Here is a 12,602-nt window from a genome sequence, read left to right on the forward strand (position 1 = left end):
AGGGTTAATCCACATTTAATGAGTTTTAATTTTGAAATGTAAGTAAATTGAAATAAACATTGACTTCATTGGTTTTCTACTAGAAATTGAAACAAGTTATTTTTGATTATCTTTTTCGACTGCAATCCCAAATATGAAGTTTTGAATCGATTCTAATCCAGGAAAAACTAGAATAATTTCAGATTATTTTATTTTGACGGCGTAATTATACACCTTATTTTTTACTTCCTGGACAATCAGCTACTGTTCATTAACACAAATATTATATCTGTAACGTTTGGCTTTCCAAATTTGAAAGTTCATTATGTTCGTATGAGGAAGGTAACTATCTATAGTCAGACGAAACTTTACAAAAAAGTATTTATGTTAGTGTACGTACAGCAAAAGCAGATATTGCCAAAACCAAATATGGGATATTCGATGCATTCTAAATTTGGGTCACGTCACGTTCATGTGGAAAATTCATAAATCCCTATATAAACATAAAAACCCAAAAGTCATTTTTTCTCTTTGATTTTTGTCGTCAGCTGAGATATTGTACTTTTGACTTGCTTGTCTGACTGCTTGAAGTCTCTAGTTTTTGAATAAAAAAATAAAAACTTTCCATATCGAAAAAATGTATTCAAATATTCGACTCATTTTGGACATCCCTGCGCAAGACTTATTATGTAAATTAAAAAAATTATTTTACGAATTTTGTAGCTTACTTGATCCCCTCCCCTTACAGTTATTATTCACTTGTGCTTAAAATTTCCTCCCTCTGATTGGGAGATGGTTTTTAATATTATGACATAACAATGACTTCAATTCATCCTGGAAATCTTCACGGGACAGGGGATCGTACGAACAAGTCACGATACCACTATGCGCGCCAGAGAGTGCAAGGTTTGAAATAATTTTGATATGAAATATCTTTTAATTAAGGTAGACCCCCTTGGCAGGGTGAAGTTTTTCCGCGACCCAGCGGAACTAAAATTAAAATGAATTACCGTATTTCCCGGCGAATAAGTCGCTTTTCTAGACCCAAATTTTTGGCGAGTATGATCATTTTCATATGGTGGTGTTGGTGTCGCCTTATTATTGAATCCGGACAATAAAATACCTTCATTTTTTAGGCCTAAAAACGGGCCTTGTCTTATTCGCAGGGTAGACTTATTCGCCAGGAAATACGGTAAATTTGATAAAACGGAAAATATGGAATAAAACTTTGATTTTTGATCAAAAATACCGTAGTTTAAAATTTATTTGCAGAAGAATAAATAATTCCTGATCGTTGTCCATCTTTTATAAAAATTACATGAGAAATGCTACTGGAGGTAATTCAAATTATAGTGATGTATCACACGCACTGACTAAGAAGTAAAGTGGACTTATAAAGGAAGTAAAGTATCAGATGACCACTGTCGAGAGTTACTTCTGAGTCTATTTAAAACAGACATGGGCAAAGTACGGCCCACAAGCCGAATCCGACGCGTTGAGTAATTCAAGTTCGCCCACCTGATGCTGCCACAACCAAACTGAAATCAAATTTAGACATTTTAGCTAAAATTATCTCAAGCTATCCATTGAGATTGCAGTTAAATTTAAATTCGGCTTAAGGCTTATTGCTTTCCACTTCTGCTTTGTAATATTGTAAATATTCTTCATAAAATGTAACTTGTTACATCACACTTCATGGCCCGTTAGTCTTAAGTGGGCAAACATTTTGGCCCCCGGTTTGAAAACCCCTGTTTTAAAATAAACGCACAAGATTATGCGGCAGTAATGCCAATTGACGCAGAGGTTTTGGGCGAATCATGTCGATATGATCAAAATTTGTTTAAACTTTGTTTTCAGAAGCCCAGAAATCAAAGATGGAAGAGTCAGATGGTGCAAGAAGAGAGGAAACTGCGCGGAAGCAAACAAATAATGGATTGATTGTCATCCTCATATTAATGATTGTACTGACATGGGGCATCGCAGCAACTGCATATTTTGGAGTTATCGACTATAAAGGCTTAGTGGGTGAGTTACCGCTAGCTAGATAGGACTTGGATGAAATTTACAATTGTTTTTTTTGTTGTCTTAGAGTGGTTTATGCGCAGCCACGAGTCTGTTATGTTTTACTCAACCATTTAGTCCAGTGATTTACAAAGGGTGGGCCACGCCGCACAGGGGGGGAGGGATCATAGACAATATTTCGAGAGGGTGTGACGCTAAATTAAAATATAAGTTAGATTTAATCTTACTCGCCATATTTTGGATATTTACATTCCATCCACGTATTTTCAACGTGTTTTTGGAATAAAACATTTTTTCGCCTTACTAACTGTTATTTGTAGCTTATAGTTAGCTAGTTATTTTTGAAAGGGGCGTGAGACAAATTCTAAAAAGGGGCGTGGCTTAAAAAGTTTCAGATCCACTAATTTAGTCTTTTCTGTATCTGACTGGTAACTGAAAGAGAGGCCATGGTTTGATTATGATTAGGCCGTCGTATTGGTTTCTCACTCTCTCAGGATAATTATGAAAAGCATGATCTGATCTGTATTGCAGTTTAATTCAATCTAAACTGGGTAGGGAATACTGATTCTGTAAAATTCTGGTATTTTAAAACAAGGAATTCCCTCGAATACTGTGAGATATTCGTGACTGCTTGCATAGGTCCCTATTTTGAACGAAATACATAAACTAAGCCATACCAGTTCCGAGACTGTGCTATTTCTATGCGTTATTTTATCTTTATCTTATTTCTGAAGTCTTTTCTCTCTCTCTCTCTCTCTCAGTCCGGGGTTCTCGAATCAAAGTAACAGATGCTGCTGGATATGCATCAGCGCTCCATCCTTTCCAGTATGATTCTGCCAGACATTCGTTGAAAGGGTCCCTATTTTGAACGAAATACATAAACTAAGCCATACCAGTTCCAAGACTGTGCTATTTCCATGCGTTATTTTATCTTTATCTTATTTCTGAAGTCTTTTCTCTCTCTCTCTCTCTCTCTCTCAGTCCGGGGTTCTCGAATCAAAGTAACAGATGCTGCTGGATATGCATCAGCGCTCTATCCTTTCCAGTATGATTCTGCCAGACATCCGTTGAAAGCCATCGGAAAATTTTTAACAAGCATAGATGATTACATCACAAACTTCTTATTTTCATCTGAAGGTCAGAAAAGTCATTTGATCATTCTCAAGGTCGCTTAGCCTTTTCCAAGGTCGTTTGGCCATTTCCGAAGTCGAGTAACTATTCACAAAGTCACTTGACTGTTTTCAAGGTTACTTTCATTCTCTAAGTTGCTTCGCTATTCTCAATGTCACTTGGCCATTCTCAGGGTCATTTGGCTATTCTCAAGGTCGCTTCAATATTCCCAAGGTCACTTGGCCATTTTCAAGGGCATTTGATTCAAAGGTCATCTGGCCATATTCAAGGTCATTTTACTATTCTCAAAGTCACTGAAAATACATGGAAGGATTTATAAACTTTTGATAATTGTAAATCCCTAGATTATGCAACGCGAGGGAGCCAGGGTCATTTTGGAATGCCTTTGGTATTAACTCCCCAATCTCCACTCCTCTGGATAGCAATTGGCATTACTCCAGAAGTATATGCACCAAGAGAGCGGACACCAGAACGTAGTATGTGTACCAGGTTAGGGTTAGGCCATAATTTCAGGTACAAATACTACGGGAGTCACTTGGCTAGTCCCAAAACTCGTAATAAAACTAAGATAAAGAAAATTGAAATGAAATTTTGGCCTAATTGGCCAAACATACGATGGTACACATACAATGTTCCGGTGTCCGCCTTCTTGGTGCACATACTTCTAGAGTGCCCAATTGACTTGATACTATCCAACTCAATACTGTCAGGGAAACAGAATCCCACTTATTGATAGGTATTGAATTTCATCCTATTCTTCTAATTTCTTTTCTATTCTTTATTCTTCTCTTTCCTTCCTTCAGTTTCTACAAATTCTCTGAAAAAGCATCGGCCAATCGTGCGGACTATTCCTCTCAATAAAGAATCAAGTATGGAGTTATTGCTAAACGAAAATAGTTTCATAGACCAGGGGTGCACAACTCAAATAAAAACACGTGCCAAATTTCGCAAAATAATCTTGTCGAGTGCCACGCACAATCGTTGGTATTGCAACTCCCGTAAAACACACATCAAACAAATTTTAAAAATAATACATAATAATGAATATGTATTTATTGAAACAATTTAATGTCCTGAAAAACTGCTGATTTTGATATAAGCGTGAGATTTTAATAATGTATATCATAAAATTTTTTTTATACAAATCCGTTCGTGTGCCACGTTTGAGCATATGGCGTGCCAAATTTGGCACGCGTGCCCCGTGTTGTGCACTCCTGTCATAGACATTATCAAAATTAGCTTCATGTTTTTTTTCACTCTGAGCAGGGCTTTGTATAAACAGACAAGTAGCTAGTTGCCTCAAGTTTAGAACGGACTGGGCTTAACTAAGTTACATATCTCGGTTTTAAATCCCATTTTTTTGTCATTTTTTTTTTTCAAGAGTGACGCTGCTTGATTAGCTGTGTTGGTTTTCCTCCGCCTTTCACCCTGAAGTACTCACCTATTCGTGCATATTTTTAGCATGGTGAAAGCATAAACTAGTATTGATTACTGCAGTGGTTCCCAACATTTTTTGTTAAATTCCCCCCTTGTCTATTTTGGCACCCTTTATTTCTCCTTTGTTGCGCATGAAAAATACTTTATTTATTTACTCATTAAATCATTGATGGATCTTGAGTTATTGTCATGGGCAGGTTGCAATTCAGTTTTATGAGTTTATGATATGCGCACAAATAAGTATCAAAGTAATGTGTGATAAAAAATTTGAGAATATTAGTAATGCTACAGCAAATATGAAGCTGAACCCCCCAAAAAAAATCAAAAAAAATCTGGTACTTTCGAAGTATTTGAACCAAGGTTAGGTTTAGACCATGATTTTATTCCAATTTTCCTCATTTTGGTTCTATTACGAGTTCGGGGACTATCCAAGTAACTCACCTTGTATTTGTATCTTAATTTATGGCCAAATCCTAACCAGGTACACATAACACATTCCGGTGTTTGCCATCTTGGTGCACATACTTCTGGAGTACCAAATTTTGGATGCCCATTTTGAGATTCATTTTGGAGAATTCCACCCACGCCACTTCTGTGTTTGTACAGTTCCAGTAGTTAGGAGTTCTATTATTAATGAAGAATTAAATCATAATTACTGATACAGAGCAATATTTCTTTCCAAGAATGAAAAAGGTCCTCCCTTGTTTGGAAACGTGGAATTGGTTATATTTATTATTATTTTTTCTCTAGATATAGTGAAGCGAGATACATCGAAGTCAGAATCTGTCGTCTCAGATGATCCCAACCCCACAAAAAAGCCAGCGGAAGAAAAGGATGTAGGTAAGGCATGAAAGTATACATGTTCAATAATTTGTCAAGAAATGTTATTTTTTTGCTTGAAATTAATTCGAAGCAAGTTCACAATTAAAGTTACGGGCACTCACAGGATCACTTAGAAATAAAAGAGACTAATGTCCGAGTATAGTTATGGACACTTATTGAGAACTCACTCATAAGTGAATGAGACTCATCGATGGCGTCCATCGCGTCCGGCAATCCTTGTAGACACAAAACAATTATAGCTAATGTAAATTCACAAATGACGAGAGAAAATTTCAAAGTTCTCAATAATGTCTTTGCAATGAGGGCATGTCTTGTATGATAAGCATGTGTGCAACCACTTGCATGTGCGATATTTAGCATGACAACCATACCCAACGTCTTCTTACTCAGCTTTCTAGGGTTTCCATCCTGAACAAGGATCTGTACAGGCAGCCACTGATAATGTAGAGATTATTTGGAACAAAATCTTACTCGTTCAGCATTATCTGTTCAAATACTTTACACCCTGGTTGTGGTAGTGGGCACAGGATTTGGACCTAAGATTATTAGAATCGAAAGGGTGTTCGCGGGCCGGAAGAGTGTAGTGCCCGAAAGTGTGCAACGGTTTAGCTGGGGTTCTGTGGATTCACATTTGACATTTTTTTAAACAAGTTTGTTTGATTCATAATGGCGCTTTATGTCGTATTGTTTTATAACTTGAATAGTTCTTTGGCAAAGTGGACAAATCGCTGAAGTGTGATTCTTTTCAATACAGAAATACGAACGATGCCATTTATCGGAGTAACATCTGTTTTCAGAGTCTTGTATATTATTTGACATCTCTAACCTTACTTATACGGCTGATAACTAAATTACTGCCCTATGTAATCCTAATACGGTACGTATAATTGAGATACCGGCATAATCAAATTGTTACCATGAACACGAGCTTAAACTGCGATAATGACATAACAATTGGCGGTTTCTAGATTGTAAAAAGGTAGAAACAAAATATATTTCATTGTTTCACTTAAGCTTGGTGGGCCATTTTAAATCGTTACGCGGGCCGGAGTTGGGAACCCCTGATCTACAGGGTGTCCATAAAGTCCCTTTACAATTTCAATTGTGTTATGAAGTCAGTTCATAATATATCTTCACCAGGTTTGTTGTTTTTTAAAAAGTTAGTAGTTACTTCTGTTACCCACTAGGCCAAATGTATTCGGAACAGTAGAATATTCAGTTTTGGCTATATGGCATTTTACTCACAATCACCACAATTTATGTCATAAATTAACCCGTCATCCTTTTGTGAATCGTAAGCGTTTGGAAGTCACTCATCCATGACTTTTTATTCGAATAGCTCGTTAAAATTTTATGGTTTCCATTTGGCTGATTGGCCACGTCATTGAACCAATGAAATGTATAGTTCAGGCATGAGTGAAGCTGAAAATAAAAAAACAAACACGTTCAGAGAAAATTTTAACGAGTTTTATGAAATATAAACTGATATGTTCAAGTATGTGAACCAAGATGGCGGACACCTGAACATATTACGTTTACCAGGTTTAGAGTTACGCCATAATTTTATTCCAATTTTCCTTATTTTAGTTCTATTAAGAGTTCGGGGACTAGCTAGGTGACTTCCATAGTATTTGTACCTCAAATTATGGCCTAACCATGACCTGGTACACATACTACGTTCCGGTGTCCGCCATCTTGGTTCACATATTTTGGGAGCTCCCAAATTTATGTTTTGTCTTTCACTCTTAACAAGACTCATGCATGCATCATCTGATATTTAGGGTGGCTTTATTTTGGCAAAAAAATTCCCAAAATATTATATAATGACACCTATTTGGTATCTTGGTACGCATACTTCTGGAGGTCCAATGGGCCATATTACCAAATTCAGTCATCTAGCTGGGCCACACAAAAAATCTCAGTTTTTGGTACTTCCAACGTATGTGTACCAGGTTACGGTTAGGCCATAATTCCAGGTACAAATACTACGAGAGTCACTTGACTAGTCCCTGAACTCGTAATAGAACTGAAATAATGAAAATTGGAATAAAATTATGGCCTAACCCTAACCTGGTACACATACTTCGTTCCAGTGTCCGCCATCTTGGTACGCGTACTTCAGGAGCACCAAAAAACCTTATGTATTTTTATTCACGTGAACGCCTCTTTAAATATAAACTGTTGGATTGGGATTTTATGCTTGATGGGGAAACATTTAAGTGTTGACAAGGGTCACACTTGGTGAGAGCTGGTTGTGGCCCACTAGCACACCTCTGCACTAGATTATCACATATATTTTTCATATGGTGCTTATTCATGGCTTTTTAAAGAGTCAATATTAGAAATTTTTTGTTCCCTTTTCTATTTGAGAGCAATGCTGATGCATTGCCAGCAACCCTGCCCTATTCAAGGAAAAAACAGCATTATTACACTCAAGTACAAAATTAAACATTTCTACCCAAAAACAGTAAATTCCTAACTGGTTAGGAAACATCTGCAAACTGAATCTGTTTATATTTATCGCAGTTCACCATCCCACCCCTTCATAACTGACTGAAAGTGAAATATTTTCATTAATTTTATTCATTCGTTTTTCAGCCAAAGCAAGTGATCCATCTAACGATAAAGATAAACCAAGAAAAGCAAAGGTAAGGGATATGATTTTCATAATCAGAAGGTGGCAGTGTGGCTCAACGTGCTACGCTACGCGTTAGGAATACGTCACCACAACTCTGCATTGGTTCGCAGGTTCGAATATTGCTGGACTCCTCGCCACTGTAGGGTGATTCACGTAACCACTTGTCGGTTACGGCTTCATCCACCATCAAGTCCATGCTTCCGAAAACAAATACCTAATCCCAGGGTTGTCCAAAACGAATCGAATATTCGAATATCAAGGTATTCGAATACCTTTTCGGCTGATTTTCGAATAATTCCGAATAGTAGCCACTTTTCGCCGTAAACGTGGTGTTTCGTTTTTTTTTATTTTTTTTTTACGGGAATCTTTAAACGACTTTTTAAATCGGCACTTTGATTGTTTATATTCTGTGCGACCGTACGTCGCATAGTGTTGCGACACATTTGTACGTTTGCGTGGGTGGACATTGCCGACATTCGTGTACGAGGCTTTTAATTTACAAATTCATTTCCATTACGTCGAAAAATTGAGAAAGTATGTTTCTTTTATTTCTATGTGGCCTGCTTATTATTCGCACGAGTCTTCTCAAGCATGATTTGTGTAACTTTATATTTGGGTCTTAGGGTCTGCCAATCATGATATTTAATCGCAGGCTGGTTATCGTTACTTTAAAGAGGAACACGGCCACCAAGATAAAGTGATTTGTGACCCTTTCGTTTTGCCGATTCAGCAAAACACGACAGGGACAGGAAAACACAGCTGTGAAATAACCCGTGGACGTACAGTGTAGTACTTATCACATTCCAAAATTATTTCAACATTCGGGTTAATGGGTTGTCCAAAATGATTGCCGCTTTACAATTTAAATTTACCGCTCAATTGTTAAAAATAGTTAATTCTGTGAGTATGATTCTACCAAACTAACATGATCTGGTTCTAAACATATAAAATTATTAGCGAATTTTTCTACCCGGCTTATTGGAGGCCTATATGGAAAAACCCCTTTTTTGAGTGCTAAAAATAGACATCGTCCTATTTGCCATGTGGACTTATTAGCCGGGAAATACGGTATTCATAGCCGTAATTGTTACGATATCCAATAAATTGTCACAAGTTGGAAAAACAAGTCGATTTATTAGAAAATAATTTCTGGCAAATAATTCAGATAACGATAGTTAAAAGTATCGATCCTTTTCAGGATGATTTTTTATAGCGCAAAATAATCCAATCCATGACTGGTACCAGCATTTAAAATGTCATGCCGTATTAATTTAATTCTGTTCAACGTAACTCATGGTTGTATCGACAATCTGTGGACATAAAATGTGTAGTAAACTGACCGATATTATTAAATATTGATTCCTATTTTTATATTGATAAAATAATGAAAGTATTAATGCCAAATACAACGGGTATTTGTGGACATGAAATACGTGGTAAACTGCCCAATTATAATTAATTTCGGATTCGTGTTTACAAAATAATAAAACTAATAATTCTAAAATGCAACGGCGATCTGTGGCCTTCAAATGTGTGGTAAACTGCCCGATTTACCAACATTTGAGTTATGATAATAGAATTAAATTAACACGGTAAGGCATTTTAAGTAGTAGTGTCGGTCATGGATTCGAATATTTTGCGCAGCACAAAATCATCCTAGTAAAAAGTCCATACTTTTAAATACAAACCAATGGCAACCATTATACAAATTAGTTCCCAAGAGCGGGATGAAATATAAATTCTTTTTCCGACTTGTGACAATTTTTCGTGAGTACGAAAATAAGAATCAAAACTAATTATATTCGGCATAATATCACGGCAATCTGTGGACATAAATTGTGTGGCAAACTCGCGATTAATATTAATTTTTGATTCCTATTTTCGTATTTACAAAATACAAGGCGATCTGTGGACTTACAATGTGTGGTAAACTACCCGATTATAAATAGTTTCTGATTCCCATTTTCATATTTATGAAATAATAAAAGTATTATTACTCAAACATACAACGGCGATCTGCGGACTTAAAATGTGTGGTAAAGTTCCCAAATATAATTAATTTTTTATTCGTATTTTTGTACTCACGAAAAAATTGTCACAAGTCGGAAAAATACCTCATACTTTATCCGGCTTTTCGACAAATAATTTGGATAATAGTTGGTATTTAAAAGTATTGGCGTTTTACTAGGGTGATTTTGTGTTGCGCAAATATTCAAATCCATCATCGATACCACTATTGTCGTATTAATTTAATTCTGTTAACATGACTCATTGTATATAAAATATATACTGCAATAATCTGCAAATATGAAATGCCTGGTAATATAGCTAGGTTGTAACTTGTAGATAGCAGTTATTCCATTGCTTATTGTATGGAAATTCCTACATACATTTAGATAAGCTTCAATTAGTGGATTTTATTTTCGAAGTATTTGAAATTTCATATTCGAAAAAAATAATTTCGAATGTATTCGAAATAGTGAACTATTCGGTATTGGCCATCCCTGCAGGCATACCCGACATGGAATAGTAACCGGACAAGAGGCCGTGGTTTGCTATATGGTTGAGCGGTCGTATGGACTTTCCTCGCCCCCGGGATAAATATGTAAATCCTATTCTAAGTGAAAGGGACTCATCTCTAAAGTAGTCTCTTTCCTTAGCCGAAGTTGAAGAGACTCATCTCAAAGAAAAGTTATGGTATTCACTCAGGTGTAAAAGAGACTCATCTCTGAGCTAAGTTACAGCACTCACTCGGGGATAAAGAAGACTCATTCCTAAGCAAAGTGGTGGCCACTTGGGCGGAAAGAATTTTAGGGGTCTTGATACCAGGGATTGCACAAATTTATACACTGAGTACTATTTAGACCTCTGATTCGAAACACAATTATTAAAACTTATACAAAACATAAATTTCACGATTTCTAGAGAATACATAGAATTGGAAAAGCGATGCGCTTGCCTAATAATGCCGACGCAACAGGGGATCGTGGAAAATTTTAATATATTTTACGGGGTCGCGAGTTTAAGTTTGGGAAGCCCTGAGTTAGTGAACTCCATAACTGAAATTCTTGAAAAATTTTTACGTATCCCCCCATCTTTTATTTTTCTGAATAAAATATGGAGGATGGAAAGACGGACAACTTACCAGACCTCTCTGTATTCGAGTTGTCGGACTTTTATTTTCACCTGATTACTGTTAGACAAAGTGTATTTACATTATGGTGAAAAAATAAAATATTGATTACTGCCTCTGATGAGTTTTCGAGTTGTCCGTCAGCCCTAAAAACGCTTCAAATTTATCCCTAGAAAGCTTTAATTCTTCATGCATCCACTATTTTTTATTTTTCAGTCTCCCCAACCCAAGCAGCCTAAGGATTCAAGTACAAAGAAAACAAAACAAGAAACTGTAAAAACAAATGGTAAGCATTATTTTATACTTTTTTTACGCGAACACTGATTTTAACTTGTTTCAAGCGGTTCCACAATTAATAAATAAGACCGGATTGATGATATAATATTTTGTTTTGCCCTACATGTCCATATCGTATATTAAATGTAGTCTTAGTGACTTGTGGGCCACAATAACATGAAACCTTCATACTGAGGAGGGGGGAATGCACAAACTATCCGCAAATAATAGTCGACCTCGTCAAGGGCTCCATAGCAACAAATGATTAAGAACCCCTAGAGTGGAGAATTACTCCCAAATAGGTACTCCCGTAGTATGTGAACCAAGATGGCGGACACCGAAACGTAGTATGTGTACTAGGTTAGGGTTAGGCCATAATTTTATTCCAATTTTCCTTATTTTAGTTTTATTACAAGTTCGGAGACTAGCCAAGTGACTCCCGTAGTATTTGTACCTGAAATTAATGGCCTAACCCTAACCTGGTACACATGCTACGTTCCCGTGTCCCCCATCTTGGTTCACATACTACACGAGTACCGAGTTTCTACCTGTGTGCGTTGTCATTAGATACATGGTGACCACCAAAACTCCAACAAAAATGAAAGAGTTTTATTCAACACTTGAACTTCTGTTTGTGAATGATTGTACCCAGAAGTTCCAGTAATCTAGGCAGGGCAGGGCATTTGCGGATCGAATAGTAAATTATTGGAATCGGTTCAGAGCAAAGTTTTGAATCGCCGCTATCGTTTTTTTTCTTAACGACAATGGTCTAGGTGAATTTCCTAATTTTTTTTTGTTGAAGCTATATTTTTTCAATGCAATTCAGACATATGACTATTTTCTGTAGTGTGTTATTGATAAAATGTGTTTGTTATTCTGTGTGAACGCTCAGTAATCTATCTGTGTGATGTAATCTACGTTTTCAGTAATTCATTCGTTGAACGGACCAATTACAATAAAAAAATTGCATACCATCACCGTAAGTATTTGAGATTCGATTAGATTCTGAAATCATCAGGTATTCAAAAATGCCCAGCAGTAAATCTAGGAGAGTGTTTCCAAACCTATGGGTTGGCTCAAAATTTTTTTGGGTCGCTTGTCCAAGTAAAGCCAGGCCATGTTTTTAAAAATTCTTATGGCAAA

General features: G+C 36.4%; 2 protein-coding genes across 7 annotated transcripts in view; both read left to right on the forward strand.

The window, feature by feature from the left end:
- LOC144411850 (protein FAM107B-like) overlaps nt 1-12,602 on the forward strand; it is a 195,681-nt gene that overhangs the window by 29,625 nt on the left and 153,454 nt on the right. The gene's annotated exons all lie outside the window — the stretch shown is intronic.
- Nucleotides 1-12,602, forward strand: part of LOC120335740 (aspartyl/asparaginyl beta-hydroxylase-like) — a 41,597-nt gene that overhangs the window by 7,812 nt on the left and 21,183 nt on the right. For 3 of the 6 annotated variants that reach the window (XM_039403349.2, XM_078109412.1, XM_078109409.1), the window contains exons 1-7: nt 703-885; nt 1,837-2,004; nt 2,983-3,138; nt 3,936-4,001; nt 5,320-5,409; nt 8,011-8,060; nt 11,400-11,469. In XM_039403349.2, the coding sequence (XP_039259283.2) occupies nt 798-885; nt 1,837-2,004; nt 2,983-3,138; nt 3,936-4,001; nt 5,320-5,409; nt 8,011-8,060; nt 11,400-11,469 (688 nt within the window). In that variant the 5' untranslated portion in view covers nt 703-797. Of the gene's footprint in view, nt 1-702; nt 886-1,836; nt 2,005-2,982; nt 3,139-3,935; nt 4,002-5,319; nt 5,410-8,010; nt 8,061-11,399; nt 11,470-12,602 lie in introns of those variants that run through there. The other 3 variants (XM_078109417.1, XM_078109423.1, XM_078109427.1) reach the window with 3 other exon arrangements.

This window comes from Styela clava, chromosome 2 (genome assembly GCF_964204865.1).
Source record: "Styela clava chromosome 2, kaStyClav1.hap1.2, whole genome shotgun sequence".
Lineage (NCBI taxonomy): Eukaryota > Metazoa > Chordata > Ascidiacea > Stolidobranchia > Styelidae > Styela > Styela clava.